Genomic DNA, 18,511 nt, shown 5'->3' with positions numbered 1-18,511 from the left:
CTGACTTGAGAACAAGGTGCACAGAAGGGAGAAGAAAAATGTTAGTGTAGAAGTTCTTTTCCCAAAGGAGGACACTCAGGGCTGAATATTGGGTTCTGAATGCTAAAGTGGAAACATATGATGTAGCTAGACACGATCCACTGGTCATGAACTTGGAGCACTGGGGCCACTGGGGAGTGGGAACAGAACCACCAGGGTTCAACCAGGTCCCCTGGCAGCACTGGGGCAGGAGCGACTAGGTGGTGTCTGGGGCTGTCATTGCAGCTTGGCCAGCAGGCCTGTCTCTGGGGTGAGGTGAAGCTCCCTTAGGCAGCACTGTGTTCATGTCACCCACTGATGAGAAGCTGCACACCAGCTGCCCTCAGGGTGCTCTTTGCCAAGAATCCTTCCAAGCGGGGAAAACAAATGTGGAAAACTATGAAGAAAAAGGATGGAGAGACAGGGTCAGGTGTGATACCCAGCTGGCCCTTCCTTTAGGAATGGCTTTGCAGCCCAGCCGTGGGGGTGGCGTGGGGGGCATCAGGGCAGCAGGCTGCCTCGGGGACAGAGCTGCCAGGCCTGAGGGCGTGCCCTCCTGAGTGGCCACCGCCAGGATCTGACAGGTGGAGGTCAAAAGCCCGACTGCTCTGGCTCCACCTAGGACATCAAGGCCTTCAAAATGCTCCAGGGCTCTCCTCTGGGTTGGACAAGGTTCCTTCAGCTTATTCCTGCTTCTTCACCATTTCCTTTCACGGGCATGGATTCCCTAATGAGTATCTTGAACTTCAAACCCTTTCCCACCACAGAACCCAATCTGTGATAGGTTTTGCCACTGGCTACAAGATGTCTGTCTTGGTACCCCAGAACAAGCGGCAGGGTCTCGCTATCCAGCGATGGGCAGAAGAGCTATAGTCTCTGACCTCATGGGGGGTTATCACTTAGTGGGGGTGGCAGATATTAAATTTAAAAATATATATTTTGTACTAAGCGCCATGAGGGTCGGTAGAAAGTATCCGCCCCCATCCGTAATACTGACAACTGTCAGCATGTGTTTTTTCATGTTAAAATTATGACAACGTGGGCACCTGCTCAGAAACTATCAAAATAACACTGTAACAAAGTTGCTGGTAGAAGAAAACCTTGTTCACCTTGTTTCAACCTTTCAAATGGGCAATTGAAGATGACCATTCAGTTGCTTACTAACGTACCTGTCAGACTAGATCACTGGTAAAATAAGGCTGGTGCAGACCTCCAGGACAGAGGGCAAATGGAGACTGTTCAAGACCTATCGCTTCTCCCCTGCCCAGCGGCCACCATGCTCCTAACTAGCACCTGTGGTCAACTGCTCCCGTCCTGTATTTGGTCCATGGGGTGTTTGCAAGGGTGCATCATCCACAGCTGAGGGATTGGGAACAGTATTTCTCCATCATGATTTAGGAATGTGCACACAATTTCAGGCTGACCAATGACTGTGGGCTCCTGGACTTTGCCAGACTATTAGGCAAGAAGTTCTTTGGCCAGTGGGATCAGGAAGCTGGTAGGACAGAAGTCTTGAGCCTTTGGTGGCTGTCATTAGCTCTGAGAATGAAGCAGACAGAACCCCTTAAAAGCTGGCTGCAGAGAAAAGCTTACAATTACATTCGGGACATTGGGTCTGAAAGTTTCAAACAACAGGTCTTACTCTTGTTATTGTATAATTTTCTGGTGTCATTTCTGAAAATAAATGCACAATCAGCCCAAAGTCTCCATAATCTTTTATTTTTAGTCTCACTTCTTTCCAGGAAGTGGCAGAATGAAGGAGCATTCTCAATGGTCATTTGTTAAAAAAAAAACAAAACAAAACTACCCATTATTCTTGACGTTAAAAATTAAAACACAATGATTTAAAAAAAAATAGCATGTTACCATTTATATCACATATCATGTGGTTTCCAGTGCGAGTAGAATGCAGTTGTGCCTGGGAAGGAACAGAAGGCAGAGGCTGAGAAAGCACGTGTCCTCATAAAACCTATCTAAGTAGTACACTCAGGATAAGTCATGCTAAGGATTTAGACAAAATACAGTTCTTCTCGGAGGAAACAACTTGAGTTTCTAAGGGACACTCACTTCTGCCATCTCAATGCCTGATTTCAAGGGTTGCAGGCTATGGACTTCTGTGCCACACTTAGGACAAGTGAAGGACACGTCAAATAAGAAGCTACTCTTCACGCAGTAGTAACAAAAGACATGCTCGCAGCCAATGGTGTGAGGCATGGTGGGCCACTCCCCACACAAAGAACACTGTCTGCCACTGGTTGCCAGTGTGCTGTTACTGCCTGGGGCTCCAGTCAGCGGGACAGTCCACGAAGAGAGCTTGGCTCTCAACTTCTGGACATTGACAAGGGGGAGGAGAAAAATCAGAAACTCAGCAAAGCCGTGCCAGAGGAGCTCCCTATTCATATACTCAAAGCCCACTTCTCGGACACTTTGGGGCTTGTGAAAGACAGAATGGATGCCCAGTAGACGTTCGGTCAAAGTTGCAAACTTGCCCCTTTGGAGGAAGATCAAGAAATTAATCAGCCCGCCTAACTTCAGAAGTCCAACCACCAGATTCACGCACTGCTTGGCTTTCCTGAAGGATGCGATGTGACGGTTCCGAAACAAATCGTAGCATCGTTCTTCTAACCACTTGCCACCAATTGTACAGACAGCATACCAGAGCTTCTGATTTCTGCTCGGTGGCTGGTTTGGGGAAAGATCGTTCTGGTACTGAATATTCAACATTGACTGCCCCACTGTGGCATTTTTAGAGTAGATGGTGAATCTCCACAAGAAAAGCCACAAGAATGCTTTCACCTCTGGTTCAAAGCGGGCTAACAGCCCTGGCTTAAATCCATGAAAGCACTGAGTAAACTGGGACCAAACGAGCTGCTCCAGGGCCTTGTTTAGTTCAAGTGCATCCAACTGGCTGATTCTTAGCACTCTGTTTGTCCGCTCTGCATTCTCATCTCTGGAAGCCATGCCTTCTCTAAACGTCTCTAGGAAGAAGTACAAATAGAAACCATCACTGACAGAGCAGTTTCTCAGAGCTATCTAAAATGCTGTCTCCCGGCTGCAATCCTCATTTTGCCCAAAACTTAACTCCCCCCAACCCCACACACACAAAGAAAACCTCACTGAACAGTCGCAATCTTGTACTGTCTTCCCAACTGAGAGCTGGAAAACTGTGACACACAAGTGACAGTGGACAGAGGAGACAGGCATTCTGTGAAATCCTTGCCTCACACTAGCCAAGAGCTGCAGGGAAAGTAACGGGTCAGGACAAAGTTCCCCTTGTTTAATCTATTTGTGACTCTGTATCCCCTCCCAGCCTTTCCTCTTTCTGGCTGCTCTGAGCTCCCCCCGGAGAGCTCATGTTTGTCTTCCCCTTTGCCTCCTTCAGTACCTGTCCCACACTGCAATACTCTGAGAAAACAAGCCTCCCCACGCGGACCCCGAAGGCTGCTTTCCTCATGCTTCCTCTAGTTATAAAGTGCTCCCCTCTCTTGTTCACTACTGGACATTTGTTGTCTGTTCCCTTCACCTGGAACAATCTGCACCCATTCTCTACCTGGAAAACTCACACTGCCTGGAAACCCCATAGACAGAGGAGTCTTGTGGGCTATAGTCCATGGGGTTGCAAAAGAGGTGGATGTGACTCAGTGACTAAACAACTAAGTTTTTAGGTACTAGCTTAGGGACCACTTCTAATTTAGTTGCCTCTGGCTGTTTCTTTAGCTCTCTGTCCTTCCTCTTTCATGATTTTATGTCCCTACTGTAAATAAACTACTTTTCAATGGTCTATTTCCTCCATTGGAGGATAAACCCTATAGTAAAGACTGAGTCTTTTTACAGTTGATTCTTAGCAAATAGACCAGTGCATGGTATAGAGAATGCTTCCCACAAATTTGAGATGAGTGAAACAAGAAACAGGATGAAAGTCTGGAGTGGGTGAGTGGTAGAAAATACAAATTCCCACCCAATAACCTTTCAAACGATTTTGAGTTACCATATCTCGACTGCTGATCGCCACATGTTTGTTGCTCACTGGCTTTTTCCCAATGAATGTGTCAGAAGCCCGTGATAAAACAGGAGAGCACAGTCCCAACTCTTGCGGAGATCATAATCAAGTGACTGGGAAGAGGGATGAAGCAAGAGTGTACTGCAGAAAATAATAAATAGGCAATTACAAGATGTGAAAGGTGACGTGCAAGGGGAACTTAAGAACATCGTGTTTACAACTAGACCTCAGAAGGTCCAAGAAGCCTTCATGGAAGAGGCAAGATCTTCTGAAGGTAGCCACCTGAAGGATCGGCAGTGTCACGAGGGTAAAGATAGGTAAGAAAAGCACTCCTACAGAGGGAACAGTGGGTGCTAAGGATGGGAGGAGCCAGGACAAAAGATCAGGCTGGAAAGGGAAGTGAAAGACTGATGCTAACAGCCAACTTTGAGGAGGCTGTATTTTATCAAGAAGGTAATGGGGAGACACTGCATAGCTCTAAGGAAAGAACTGATCAACTCTGTATTTTAAACAGCGTGTTCTGGCCACATGGAGAATGGATTAGAGGCTGAAAGACTGGAGGCAGAGAGACCAATTAAGATGATTGTTAACATGATTTAGTGAGAAACTAATCATGGTCTAAATTAGAAGGGTATCAGTGGGGATGGAGAAAAATAGGTACCTTTGAAAGCTACGAGGTGGAAGGATGGACACGACTCAGTGAGAAGTAAGCCAAGAATAACTGACTTGAGTAATGGAGTGGATGGTAGTCCAATTCTCTGAAATAGGAAACACATGCAGAGATATAGGTTTGAAGGGAAAGATAATAAATCTGGGCAGTTTTACAGAGGTGAGGCCCTATGAGACAGCTAAGTGGAAAAGCTCAGTAGAAATTTTGAGGATATATGGGAGAGAGATTTGGGGAGGAGATTTTGTGTGAGCCCCTCTGATGGGACTGATCTATTTTAAATCTACCTGATCTATTTAAATGCTAAGATCAGGAAAACAGTCGTCTAAAGGTAGGTAGGTCCTGCCCGTTCACAGCACATCCAACTTTCTTTGTACAATATAATCTTATTCCCCTGGTTTCCTTTTCCAATCACTGTAGCATTTCATGGGTCACGATCTCTGCCATCACCAACCTTTGACCTTTCAAAGCTTTCTCTGATGGGGTCTGTGTATCAGTCCTGTTGTCTCTCCGTGCTTGTAGTCTAGTGGCCTTCACACCTGAGCATTAATCACCATCACATGCAGGACTTGTTAGACTGTGCCCCTCAGTTCCAGAGTTTCTGATGTCCTCTGGAATGGGCACCAATAATTTGCATTTCTAGTAAGTTCCCTGGTTATGTTGCAAATTACTGGGCTAGTCCATTTCTAGGCAAAATTCATGATTTTGTGGGCATATCTATCACCCACACAGCTCCATGCTGCATGCCAGTCCTACCTTTTTTGCTTGGTTATCGGCCATAGATCTGCAGAGGCTCTTACAGATCTCACCCTGATTCAGTTTTCTCTTTCTGCTACTATGCAGTCCTTGTGAGACCGAGACCACGCATAGATTTCACAAAGCCTATGAGCATCAATGTATGCTAGCTCTGCAAGTGCTTGGGATGCATATAAAGACTCCAACCTGGGTCTGCACAAGGAAGCAGGCAAATCGATGGACAAGTTGGGCAGCAGCAGAATTACATGGTATTGCAAGATTCTCAAAGACACTGCATAAAATTTCAGAACTATCTCAACAGAAAAAGACTGTCAATATGCAAAAAAATCATTAGTGATTATTTTTCTCACATTTTATGCAATTTAAAATCTTCTTTAAACATGTCATTTATGTAATAAAAGTCCATATAGTCAAAGCTATGTTTTTACCAGTAGTCATGTACAGATGTGAGAGCTGGATCACAATAAAGGCTGAGCACCAAAGAACTGACACTTTCGAACTGCGGTGCTGGAGAAGACTCTTGAGAGTCCCCTGAACAGCAAGGATATCAAACCAGTCAATTCTAAAGGAAATCAACCCAGAATATTCATCGGAAGGCCTGATGCTGAAGCTGAAGCTCCAGTACTTTGGCCACCTGATGCTGAGAGCCAACTCAGTGAAAGAGACCCTGATGTATTTAAGAAATGTAATTAAAACAAAACAAAACTAAAACATTACTTAGAAAACCTCATAGGCAAACCAAAATCTATAAAATTATTTATTATTTACCTCTTACCTCACTGACCCCAGGATAAAGTACAAACTTCTTAGATCTAATCTAGCCCAATTCTGTGTCCTTCTTTTTAACCATATAACCAGTTATTCACTGAAGAGTCTTTATTTTACTTTTAAAAGATTTTTTTGATGTGGACAATTTTTTAAAGTCTTTATTGAGTTCGTTACATTATTGCTTCTGTTTTTTGTGTTTGTTTTTTTTTTTTTTTAGCCTGAGAGGCCTGTGGGATCTTAGCTTCCTGACCAGGAATGGAACTGCACTCCCTGGGCTGGAGGACGGCAACGTTTTAACCACTGGATTACCAGGGAAAACCAAAGAAATTTTAACTGACTCTCTTTTGGTCCTGCCTCTATGCCTTTTCTCACCTGCCCGGGACACTTACCTTCTCTACTATCTCCTCCTGCCACCCTCAAGTACACTGCAACCCTATTTCAACATTCTGCTTCACAATTCTCTCTCCAATTCCCACTGTCACCATTGTTAACTATGACAGCAACTGTCTGTGCCATGTGCTTGAGTCCTCACTCCAGTCGTCTGAATACACCTTTCCCTAACTTAACCGTAAACTAGTAAAGGGAAACTGCCTCACAGCTGCTTCTCAAGGTACCTGCTATCCACAGAGACTGATACCTAACTCACTTTTCCTCATGCAAATCTCTATAATCACTCTAGGTGAAAATATGGTCTATACAACTCCTCTACTGTGACAGTCTGGACAACTCGGCATGTTTCCCAGGTTTTGTATCCTGTGGTCAACAAGGTAAAGGAAGTTCTCTTATTTGTCAAAGTACTCTTGAAAAGCTCAGGCTGTACTGGACATCGACTCCAGTACTTCAGCCTTCTCCCGTCACCCCATCCCTGCCCCCAGTACTGAACCGGATAGATTGGTAATTTTTTTCAGTTGTGTGTTCAGTTTCTCAGTACTGTTCGACTCTTTGCAAGCCCATGGACTCCCATCAGGCTCTTCTGTGGAATTTTACAGGCAAGAATATTGGAGTGGGCTGCCATTTCCTTCTTCGTTTCAGCTGAGTAGCAGATGAAATTTACGGCATGTGTTAAGAGGACCAGTTGTGCCAACTTATATATCTTCAGATATTAGAGTCACAATCAGTTCTTGGTAATCTTTACAGAACTTACTGCAAAGCTGGGCCAGCTGTAGTAGTTGCTCAGTCAAGGTCTGCTGAACTCATCCGTGGTGGAGTGAGTAGTCTGGTAGTGAACTGATGTTCAGATTGAACACCGCTGATAAACTGGAGTCTGAGGGCAGCTCTCTCTTCTCAGGTTCCTTACTTGTATGCAGAAGAAACTGGTCAGAGAGACTGGCTTCTGAGAGGAATCATTGATCTCAAATCCCTCATTTCTGGAGGAATCATACTTAAGTACAGTTAGTAAAGACAGGAATTTTTAATGGCTGCCAGGAAAGAAGACTTAACACACTCTTTAACCAATCCAGTATTTAACAATCCTTATCATCAGAAAATTCTTTCTTATACCTTCTGTTACAGTTTAACTGTTTTTTTTCTTTCCTCTTCTTCACCCCAGGCCTGGCTTCAGTGTAGATTAAGAACAGCTGGGCCCGATCTCCTCTCTACAGAAGACTATTTACTAGAGCAAAAGACTATTATTAAACTGTTCTTCCAGATGAATAATTTCTTTTTTTTGTTTGTTTTAGGTTTCAGTATCCAACGTTTTAGTCATTTTTGTGACTTCTTTTCATTGTAAACATAGAATAGGCATTGTCTATTACGCATCACAGTGTGTTAAAGTAGGAGCATAGCCTTCCTATTGCTCTGTCACCCTGTTCAGGCGACTGGGACAGCGTAGAAAGACCAGGTTTAAAATCAGATAGACTCGGGCTCAAGGCCCAGCTTGGTCTCTTGGCTGCTGCTGCTGCTAAGTCACTTCAGTCGTGTCCAACTCTGTGCGACCCCACAGACGGAAGCCCACCAGGCTCCCCCGTCTCTGGGATTCTCCAGGCAAGAACACTGGAGTGGGTTGCCATTTCCTTCTCCGATGTGTGAAAGCGAAAAGTGAAAGTGAAATCCCTCAGTCATGTCCGACCCTTAGCGACCCCACAGACTGAAGCCTACCAGGCTCCTCCATCCATGGGATTTTCTAGACAAGAGTACTGGAGTGGCTTGCCATTGCCTTCTCCGTCTTGGCTGCTAAGTCATCTTAAAAAAAATCATTAGCAGTAGATTCTTCTAAGAGTTGGAAATGAAGGGCTACCTCAAGATGTTGCTGAGATTAAAGAAGACAAAGCTGTGTAAGTGGTTTGGAAATGGGCAGGCAGTACTACTATTACATTATTGCTACTTTCACTAGGGATGAGCTTTAGAAGAAAAAAAACTCGGCTGATTTTGCCAAAAACTCGGCTGATTTTGTGAAATCTCATTTCAAAAGACTGAAATCTTCATTATCACTCATCTAATGCCTCAATCAACCTGAGGTAAAAGGATTCCCACCCCCATCCCTCCAGGAGATACTGACTACACCATTAATATATAAACTGTGGCAGTTACACAGTGAACATTATGTCACCGTGATGTGGACATGTGTGGGGGTCAGATGGGAAGGGGCAGAAACATGGTTGAGTGGAACTCATGCATCATATCAGCGGAGATGCTGGGGTGGGAATCCTGAGAGGATGGGGGGATCCAGCGTGACCATCCACATGGAACATCCTGCTCTCACTTACATCTACATGGCTGTGCCTGTTTATCCAGAAGTAAAGAAACCTCTCCGGAATGCACGTAACAGCATCTAACTCGAGGGTGCTTCACCGAACAGGGCCTGGTACAGGCAGTCCGAGACAAGCATCCAACCTTGGTTTACCATCAACACGCTCCGTTCGGTTCCTCCTCCTTTCCCCTCCTCTTTCTAGCAGGTACAGTTATTCTAGGATATTGGCTTTAGAGAAGGGAATATAGGAGTAGAAGAAACTGAAGAGATTGAAGTAACTACAAGTTTAATTCACCTGATTATGGAACTTCTTCCCTCCACTGCGGACAATAATATTTGGCTGAAGTAGGTGTAGGACACAGAAAAAAATGCCATAAGTGCCTTTAGATCCCATAAAGTTATTCTCATTCTAAAGGAAGAAATTTGTGTTTTGGTGAATTCTAAATCTCTGACAAATCACTACTCAATATTTATTGAGTGCCCACAAATCGCCAGGCATTCTCCTACATTTCAGGGGTTCGACCCAAATAGTTAACTCTTAGTTAACTTCCTTTTAGTAAGGCATTTCTAAAGAAATAGGATGTTACAATAATCAAGACGAGCCCCTGATCTCTCAAGAAAAGAATGCATCTCAAAATACGAAAACACTATGAAGGATCACAAAACTCCCTGGGGCAGAAAAGAGAAAACTTGGATTTAATACTGTACAAACTGCAGAAATATGCAGGCCCTGACCCCAGGCACAGTCCACCTGGGAAACATGGGGAGATGGGTTTCAACGGGAGCTGCGTCCTTATGAATCCCCACTAATGTGGTTGCACTTGTTCGGAAGTAAAGAAAGAAGTTGTCTGCTGTGACTAGAGCAGAATGGCTTGGCAGGAGACTGGCTGAAGAGTTAACCCCCTGCAAAAAAGACTGTTTTAAGGAAATTGCATTGGTTTTGTAGCCATGAGTAATCACTGAACAGAAGGAACTTAACAGGATATAAATTTTAAAAGATTAACCTGATTGCAGAGTTCAAGAAAAGGAAAACTGCAATTCTGAAGGACCAGTTCCAGCAGCTGGCCCCCAACCTTTCTGGCACAAAGCAACAGTTATGTAGAAGAGTTTTTCCACAGATGGGAGTGGGGATGGTTCAGGTGGTAATGCAAGTGATGGGGAAGGATGAGAAGCAGCGGCAGATGAAGCTTCACTGTTCTCCCCTCTGCTCACCTCTTGCTGTGCGGCTGGGTTCCTAACAGGCCACAGACTGGTACCAGTTGGTGGCCTGGGGGCTGGGGACTCCTGAGTCATACGACTCCTGCGACCTTTCAAGGACCTTAACTGAGGTGTTGATTAATAACTTTCTGAACAAGTCTTAGTAAGTTGATCTGCTTCACTGACAACTATGAAAATAAGAAAGATTACAGCATCCTCACGTTTTTGAATCAAAAATCCCTAACTCTTCTGGAAACCAGTGCTTTCCTGACTCTGCTACACTTATTGCTATCCAAGGCCTACTACTGGTACGTCTACTACTTTCAAAAATTTAAATATTAAAAGTTGTATTATTATTGGTTCTTGTAGTTTGGTATATAGTTTCACAAAAGCAGCTCAAATTTAATTGGTTTAAAAAAATACAAACTAAAATTTTTTTTAAAGGTGGGATTGTTTTTAATTGAAACAAATACCATCAGATTTAATTCAAATTGATTTTCCAGAAGGACAAAATCTGGCGATGCTTTTTCCTGCTCTGAAATGAGATCTCCTTCTTTTACTCCACAATCCTATCAACCTCTCCCTCTCCATCCCCCATTTCCCAAACTATACTAAGATTCTGAAAAGCTAACCCGGGGAAAACATTTATGGCCATGCAAAGAGACTTATAAAAACAATTAAAAGTACAATTGGCACTAAGTAAATTCACGTTGTGAAGGATACTACTATGTTTAGGACACATGAAGAAGATGCTTAAGGCAAAATCAAGACCAGATAAAAAGTATAGCATCTACAAGGGTTAGTGTGATTAACTTGTCACATAAATATGTTTAAGACAAAATGATCGAGCACTATAAAACTATTAAAAAGGTCTCCTGCTGACATTTTATCACTAGACATGTCACACTGCTTTTCTTTCACAGGGAAAAAACAACTGAAAATTCGTTTACTGAGAGCGGCGATATATAACCTTATCCCTTAAATAACTCATGCGTTCCTTTTAAGCTTTTCATTCCCCAAATAAAACTTTGTCATCTATATTGCATTCCAAAACGAAGGACTTTTTATCTCACTACAGTGGGAAGAATTTCTCAGGATGTCTTTCAGTGCTTTTATTGAGTATCGTACAAATTATGAATGAATATATTTTATTTAAAAACATGTTATTGACAGAAATCTATCAATAATAATGTGGGTATTGTCAAGGGCCTGTCAATATTAATGTAATTATGATTAAGGGCATAACATGGATTTTTAGCTATAATACCAAGTAACATCTCCAGCATTACTGCTATCAATAAACACATTATTATTGACCTGTTTCAAGATGCTCAGTACTAGATGTATTACCATTAGGCATGTTTGTCAATGCATACTGCCGACAAAAATTCTACATTTAAATTTATAATCTTTGCAAACTTTGTCAGCAGAAACATGTGATTCCCAAGCAATCACTAAGGTTTCAAATCCATCCATATGCTCTTTGCCAGGCTATTCTTTTCCAGGCCCACAATCATCAACTGATTTTCAGTATGACAATGTTTGCTGCCACACTGTCTTAAGGGTTCTGGTGATAAAAATGGGTGAGACCATTTCTGCATTTTAGTTTTTTCTTTTTTAATCTTAACTGGCATTTCACATTAGGAGGTCATATGAATAAAGTTCTACAACCTAGATCTTAAGCTTTGAACCTCTACCCTACTATTTTATTTCCTTTGTGCAGTCAGATAGATTTACTGTCCATTGTATTGAAATCAATACTAATAAATGGGACATGCATCAAAAAGAGATTTTAACAGGATGTTGATTCCCAGAATGCACTGCAAACATGAGCAAAAGAGGGAAAAAGCTATGGCTGGGGCCCATTAGACCCTTATGACCTCTGGCACTATGAACAGGTATAGAAATCAACAACTGTAAGTTCAAATCCCACTTCTGCCACATCCTTGCTAAGTGACATGTCACTGCTGTTTCATTCATCTCATTCATCAAATATAAACGAAGTCCCGATAGCTTATAGGTATCTGATGATATAAAGCCCAACTGTGATCATCTGGCGGAGAAGGCAATGGCACCCCACTCTGGTACTCTTGCCTGGAGAATCCCATGAGCAGAGGAGCCTGGTGGGCTGCAGTCCATGGGGTCGCTACGAGTCGGACATGACTAAGCAACTTCACTTTCACTTTTCACTTTCATGCATTGGAGAAGGAAATGGCAACCCACTCTGGAGAATCCCAGGGACGGGAGAGCCTGGTGGGCTGCCGTCTATGGGGTCGCATAGAGTTGGACATGACTTAAGCAACTTAGCACCAGCAGCAGTGCTCATCTGGATACAGACAAGACATGCGGAATTTAAAAATTCCCTTATGAACACTGAATTACTCGTAACTTAAAATGCAATCCTCATCAAAATGCGAACGGAATTTTTCTTGGAGAATCCCAGGGACGGGGGAGCCTGGTGGGCTGCCGGCTATGGGGTCGCACAGAGTCAGACATGACTGAAGTGACTTAGCAGCAACAGTGGGTATGTAACAGAATGTCTCTACAATATATCTGAAGGATAAACTTCCAAATAGCACATATTTTTCGAACACATGAACAACGATAAGTTATTCTTTCTATTTGGAGAGAATTGGGAATTCAACTCAAAAACTAAAATCTTCACCACTATAATCAGTCTTACACAATTGAGCACCTTACCTATTTCACTTACGATGTATTTACTCAAGTATCTAAAGGTAACACAAACTTTTTTTTTTAAACCTGGGATGGAATCTCCCATTACCTTGGCCTTGCTTCACAAATACATTTTAAGCATGGCACTCATCTTTTCTCTCAGAAAACGGATAATTCTGAATCTCTGATGGAGAAAGCACACTGCGGAAATAAACAGCAGATGTCTGAGTGAGCACGGGGCAGGAGCCTTAAGCTGGTTCCAGTTAGTTCTGTATTCTAGCCCAGGCTAACCAACAGGCTGTGCGACTCTGGACAAGTCATTTTACCATACTATACTCTTCAGCAGTTAAAAAAGTCCTATAAAAAGTCTATCTCTCCAGAATCATTGTGGGAATTATTTTAGAAAACCCTGGAAGAGAAGAGAAAAAATAAAAGCACAGTCATTTCCAACTGTAGTTAAGGGTTAATGTCAAATATGAGTAAGGAAAAGGCTAGAGAAAGTAGAGAAATCACAACAGTAGCACCCATGAGACAGACTCAGTCCTCAGAGGAAAAAAACAGTGAAGCCTGATGGAAGACAAACCCAAACGATTTGCGAGTTTACAACTGCAGTAAACCTATGCTACTTACTTCCTGAATATGGAGTGCTAATAAGCGACCACTACAGCTAAGTGCCCTTTGCAAAAAAATCAAATATTAAATTATTTAATCCTTACAATATTATGAAAAAGGTTATTTTGGTATTTTATTTTAAAACAAGGTCTGAAGCACAGAGAGATGACTTGTGTGAAATAACACAAGGAGAAATGGTGGGCCATGCTCTGCACCAGCCTCCTCTACGGACAAAGTGATGGCAGATCCAATAGATGAACATAAACACCTTAGGATGGCACTGCAGGACATGCAGATGGGGCTGTTTAAGAGAATAAGTACGAACTGATGAAGAGTGCCGGTATGAACTTCAGCAAAAACTGCAATCCAAGGATGAAAAAACAAAAGACATGTGAAACTTAGAGAGCGACTAGTAGACCTTCAAGTACTCTATAAATCTGGAAAAATATTTTAGGATCTAACTGCCTAAGAAGAAAATTCTTAATGACTTCAAGATTATTGGAACACAGGTTTAATTGCATATTTTATGGAACACGAGAGAATATGAAAACAGCCACAGGGGAACAGAGGCATCAGCAATGGAAGAGGAGGAAGTCCCATGGGATACATACTATGAAGAAGGCACTAGATGTTTTCTTTACAGTTTCATGACACAGTCAATGTTATGTCCACTTTAAGAAGTCAAAAATTAAGAGGTGTCCGATAACGTGCTTAAGGTCAGGCTGGTGATTTAGTAAATGCTAGAAAAATGGTGGCACATACAAAAGGAAGTCAGTATGGATATTTGCTAAGCTTGGATCAAATTCAATATCACAGAACTCAAAATTTTTTCTCTCAAGATAATTCTGAAGACCAGACTGCCAGTCAAGCTCTCAGAACTGTAGATGGGAGAAAGAAATTCAAGGAAGCTGGTAAAGTTGCCCACGTTGCCTGGAATTCACCTTATCTGCTTTCCCTGCCTTTCCATGTGGTCAGAGAACCATTTCAAGAAATTGAATGTCAAAAATGAACCAAAGGAATATGGGGGTGAGAAAAGGAAGTGCAAACAAATATTATGAACACATGTAATATGGGAAGTAAAGGCAATGCCAACTCACCTGACCCTGGAAAGGAACAGGTGTGCAAAATCAAAATGGAATTACTCTAGAGCTCCTCTTTTTTAGGTTGTAAAAATTAAAAAGAAAGGAAAAAAGATAACTGGGATGAAATTTTATCTCCTGTTATTGACCAACAGGTAAAAAGGAAGAGCTCTGCAAAAAAAAAAAAAAAGAAAATAGACAAAAAGCAATCCAGAAAAGGGCATTTTGATTTCAGAGATTAGAAAAGATGTGAGAAATTTAGAGGACACAAAGGGAAGGCCTCTCTGGTGGCTCAAGTGGTAAAAAATCCACCTGCCAATGCAGGAGACATGGGTTCGATCCCTGGGTTGGGAAGATCCCCTGGAGGAGGAAATAACAACCCATTCCAGTATTCCTGCCTGGAGAATCCCACAGAGGAGACTGAATGCACACACACACAGAGGAGCCTGAAGGGCCACAGCCCATGGGGTTGCAGGGAGTCGAACACAACTTAGTAACTGAACATACACACACACGGAAGGACAGAGGGTGCTAGACACCCTCTTCCCTGCTCCCACATGCAGAAATTAGTGCCAGGATTACAGATGCGGGGCAAGTGGGACAGTCAGGGCTTTTCTCCTGAGGTTTCTTCCACATTCCAAAGGAACTGAAGAGGAACACGGAATGTGTGAAAATGCTGTCACTTCACAGCAAAGAGAAAAGAGAATGTCCAATTTGCTTCTAGGTTGTTCAACTCAGATAATAAAGGGAAGAAAGAGAGAGGCCAGTGACTCAGAGCAGAACTTCTGTCCGTGAATAAAGACTGCTTTGTCTTGTGCTACAGGAACCAGAGCACCGTGGAGTGCAAAAGGCAAAGAAACTAAAAATTTACTTTATGCTTCAAGGAAAACGTGAGGCTTGGACTTGGAACTTTACTAGTAAAATAATGTTAGGTAAAACTGCTAACATCTTTAAGGTTCGGCTGCCAAAAATGGAAAATATCTGCCCTCCCTATTGCAAAGACTGCTATGAGCTTCAAAAATAAGCAAAAATTCTATGGCTAAAATTAAAAAGTAGGGGGAAAAGAGAAAAAGAATAACTGTGATCAAAAACAAAGTATTAAAATTTGTGCCTATTAAACAAGGTTGAATATGGACAGGTCTGTGGCTTTTGGTAATGAATTAACCGTGTACATATGCACTTTATTGTTTAAAAACCTGTAACAAATGATTGCAAGTTGAATACAAACGAATAATATGAAACAAAATTTTAAGGCTTGTAGGAAATACATCATCTAGTCTAAGATACAAATTTAATCTCCTTAACAGGACTACTGTTTTTCAAGCAGAAGAAAAAAGGAATAGTTGTTCTTGTAAAATACTGCTGAGGGTCAGCTTGCTTTGTCTCTCCTCTGCATGACTCCAGGATATTTCTACAGTTCTTCTACAGAACAGTTTTAAAACCACAGATTGAGTGCTCCTCCTAATTTCTAAAAATGAGGAGAATAAGGCCAAGACGTAGAGCTGGTCAGGAGTAGAGACTCGACTCTCTTGATTGAGTCTAGCATGTTCTTTGCTATGTCCTCTTACTTCTATTCCACCCCCCCCCCCATTTCTAAGGAAAATAAATAAAATAAGAGGGTCTTTTTCACTGGTATTGTCAATAAAGAATTCCTAACTTCACTCTTGCTTTTCTTCCAAATCTCTTTCTGGCTCAAGACTATTCAACTTTAATGTTTCTGGATACAAGAAATGGATAATATGGGCAAGATGAGGGAGAAGATACGGTGAAAAAGAAAGAGTCGGTCATCCTGAAATTATTCTGCCATGGCTTAACTAAAGGTAACTCATTAGGGGAAGGCGTTCAGACTGTAAACTGGTGTGGACGGAACCTCAGCCTACCTGTAACTTCTACTATTCAGATATAAGGTGTTCCAGGGACATCACAGAATACCAATACCCTTAGATGTGAACAGTCTACAACTTAGTCTCATTCTGTGAACAGCCCTTTCACTAAATGTAGTATTTTCGGAAAATGGGATCTAAAGTAAACGGTGAGTTTTAAGGCCTCATAAGAAAAATGACTTTTATATTCTATTTATCAGGTATCAATGTTAAACGTAACTGACTCATCGTAAGCAATTTTCTAAGAAAATTCTTAGTAGTTCTTTCTCCCCAAAAAATTAAAACTGCTTTTGAGTGTATAGGCTTTTAAAAATATTGGAAACTTAAGCCTATTCAACTTTTTGGTACTAAACAGCGCTATACACGAACCATCAGATATTAAGAAAAGTTTGGACCCTCAGTAATTCTTAAGCCGTTCGAAAGGGTTAAATTTCACCGCCTCCAAGTGACAGGAAACGATTTCCAAATATGTTCTAGAAAATCACTTCCCAGAACGCAAAGGAAGCTCAAATCTAGCTGTACTTTTTTTTTTTCTTTTTTTAATAGTGCCATCCTAAGACTATTTTTAGGCGTTTCGGTTTGCTCCACTGCCTTTCCCAAAATCAGACTTTGCCTCTTCCAGGAAGACAGGAAGCCAATTAAACAGGGAAACAAGCTAAGGGCGACAATTACAAGATCGTGAAATTCCACGCCCTCCCAGTTGTAAGCAAGACCGCAGGTCCACACTCCGACTCTCTCGGGCGACACTGACCTTAGGAGTCTGCGAAACGCCTCGCTCCAAGTAACTGTTTCTGAAACATCTCTGGGAAGCTTGGGCTTTTCCAAGCCGAACCTGCGGTCCGCAAGCTTCCGGAACTCGTGGGTTTGCGGAGTGACGTAGCGCCCGGAAGTGCCTGAAAAAAAAAAACGTGGAACTAAACCAACGAGAACCACGCTTTAACGCTCTGCGAAACGCCGAACTCCGACCAGCCGAAGGACCGAAGCGCGGACGAGCCGAAGGGCCGACGAGCCGAAGGGCCGAAGAGCCGACGAGCCGAAGGGCCGACGAGCCGAAGGGCCGAGGAGGACACCCGCGCGCTGATTGGTCTGCTGGCCGTGGGGGAAATCCGCATCTGATTGGCAGGAAAGTCGCGAACCCGGCAGCCCGGGTCCTGGGGCCGCGCGTGGAGAGGCTACCGGGTCAAGGGGCCGCAGGGAAGCCAGGGCTCTGGAGGGCCGGGCTTTCCCTGTCTTCGGCCAACGGCAGCCGGCCTCTGAACGAGTGCCGCCGAGTGGCGGCGGGGCGCCTCCGCGTCTTGGGGGCTCTTCGCTCGCCAGGTTGGAGGGCCCACTGCGAGATGGCCGGGTGGGGATAGGAGCCTCCGGCTGGAGCTGCAGCAGCCGGGCTGGGGCAGTTTCTGCGGCGCGTGCTGCCGTGGCGAGAGGCGCGGATGGCTGGTTGGCCTCTGCGTGCTCAGGGAGGCAGGTGGCCTTCGAAGCCTCGGCCCGGGAGGCCTTACCGTACGAATTGGACCCTCTCTCGCTCGCACTAATCAGGGCCGTGAGCCCCCTGCCGCGGGGTCGGTGTGAATCATCCCAGACCCTTAGAAACGCGGACAGTAGGGTACCCCAGCCTTGGGGAGCTGAGGAAGGATTTCTAGTACTAAGGGCCCGAGGGAAGGTATTTTTTGAACATTGATCAGCCGGCGTTGACAATCGCCTCTGCCTATAATAAAGGGATGGCCTTATCAGTGTGGCTTGTTTGCTCAAAGGTTTGAATGTAGTCACGTGGTACAAGCTCTCTGCACTCAGTAGGTCTTAAAAACGTTTGAGCTCATGTCTATCCCGCTGCGCCTTCTCAGAACCCAGGAGCTCGCAGACCTGCAATAAATGTGTTGACAGACATTGGAGAGCTCATGCTGTAGAAGCAGTATTTGGTTAATTATCCCATGGAACAGTAAAAGAACATTTATCAATGAAGTCTTAACATTGTTCAAATTTGTTTTTACATTGAAGGTACACAATTAGCATCACTTATACCTGGAATTTTGTCCTCTTTCATATATCAAGGAGATCTCAGAAAGATCAGGCCTAAAAGAAGATGGTGATGATTTCTCGAATTAATGAAATTCCAACTACAGGAACCAACAGTATAAATGAGATTGGCTTCCCTGATGGCTCAGAATG

At 43.3% G+C, this 18,511-nt stretch overlaps 1 protein-coding gene across 7 annotated transcripts; it reads right to left on the bottom strand.

Moving 5' to 3' along the window:
• Positions 1 to 1,721: 1,721 nt before the first annotated feature.
• On the bottom strand, positions 1,722 to 17,314 carry PEX2 (peroxisomal biogenesis factor 2). Of its 7 annotated transcripts, none has more exons than XM_088844781.1 (4): positions 17,097 to 17,231; positions 7,354 to 7,505; positions 4,007 to 4,159; positions 1,722 to 2,994 (listed from the first exon to the last, which is right to left on the bottom strand). In XM_088844781.1, the coding sequence occupies exons 3-4, from the start codon at positions 4,007 to 4,009 to the stop codon at positions 2,071 to 2,073; spliced, it is 927 nt and encodes a 308-aa protein (XP_088700907.1). In that variant the 5' UTR covers positions 4,010 to 4,159; positions 7,354 to 7,505; positions 17,097 to 17,231; the 3' UTR covers positions 1,722 to 2,070. The 7 variants fall into 7 exon arrangements, with proteins under 7 accessions (XP_088700907.1, XP_088700909.1, XP_088700910.1 ...); XM_088844783.1 differs by having other exon boundaries at positions 7,354 to 7,576; positions 17,097 to 17,219; XM_088844784.1 differs by having other exon boundaries at positions 7,354 to 7,501; positions 17,097 to 17,202.
• Between the last annotated feature and the right edge of the window lie 1,197 nt (positions 17,315 to 18,511).

Source organism: Moschus berezovskii, chromosome 16 (assembly GCF_049115385.1).
Source record: "Moschus berezovskii isolate FMDL1 chromosome 16, NW_MosBer_1.0, whole genome shotgun sequence".
NCBI lineage: Eukaryota > Metazoa > Chordata > Mammalia > Artiodactyla > Moschidae > Moschus > Moschus berezovskii.
The sequence above is the reverse complement of the archived record's forward strand: the minus strand, read 5'-3'. Positions and strand labels throughout refer to the sequence as shown.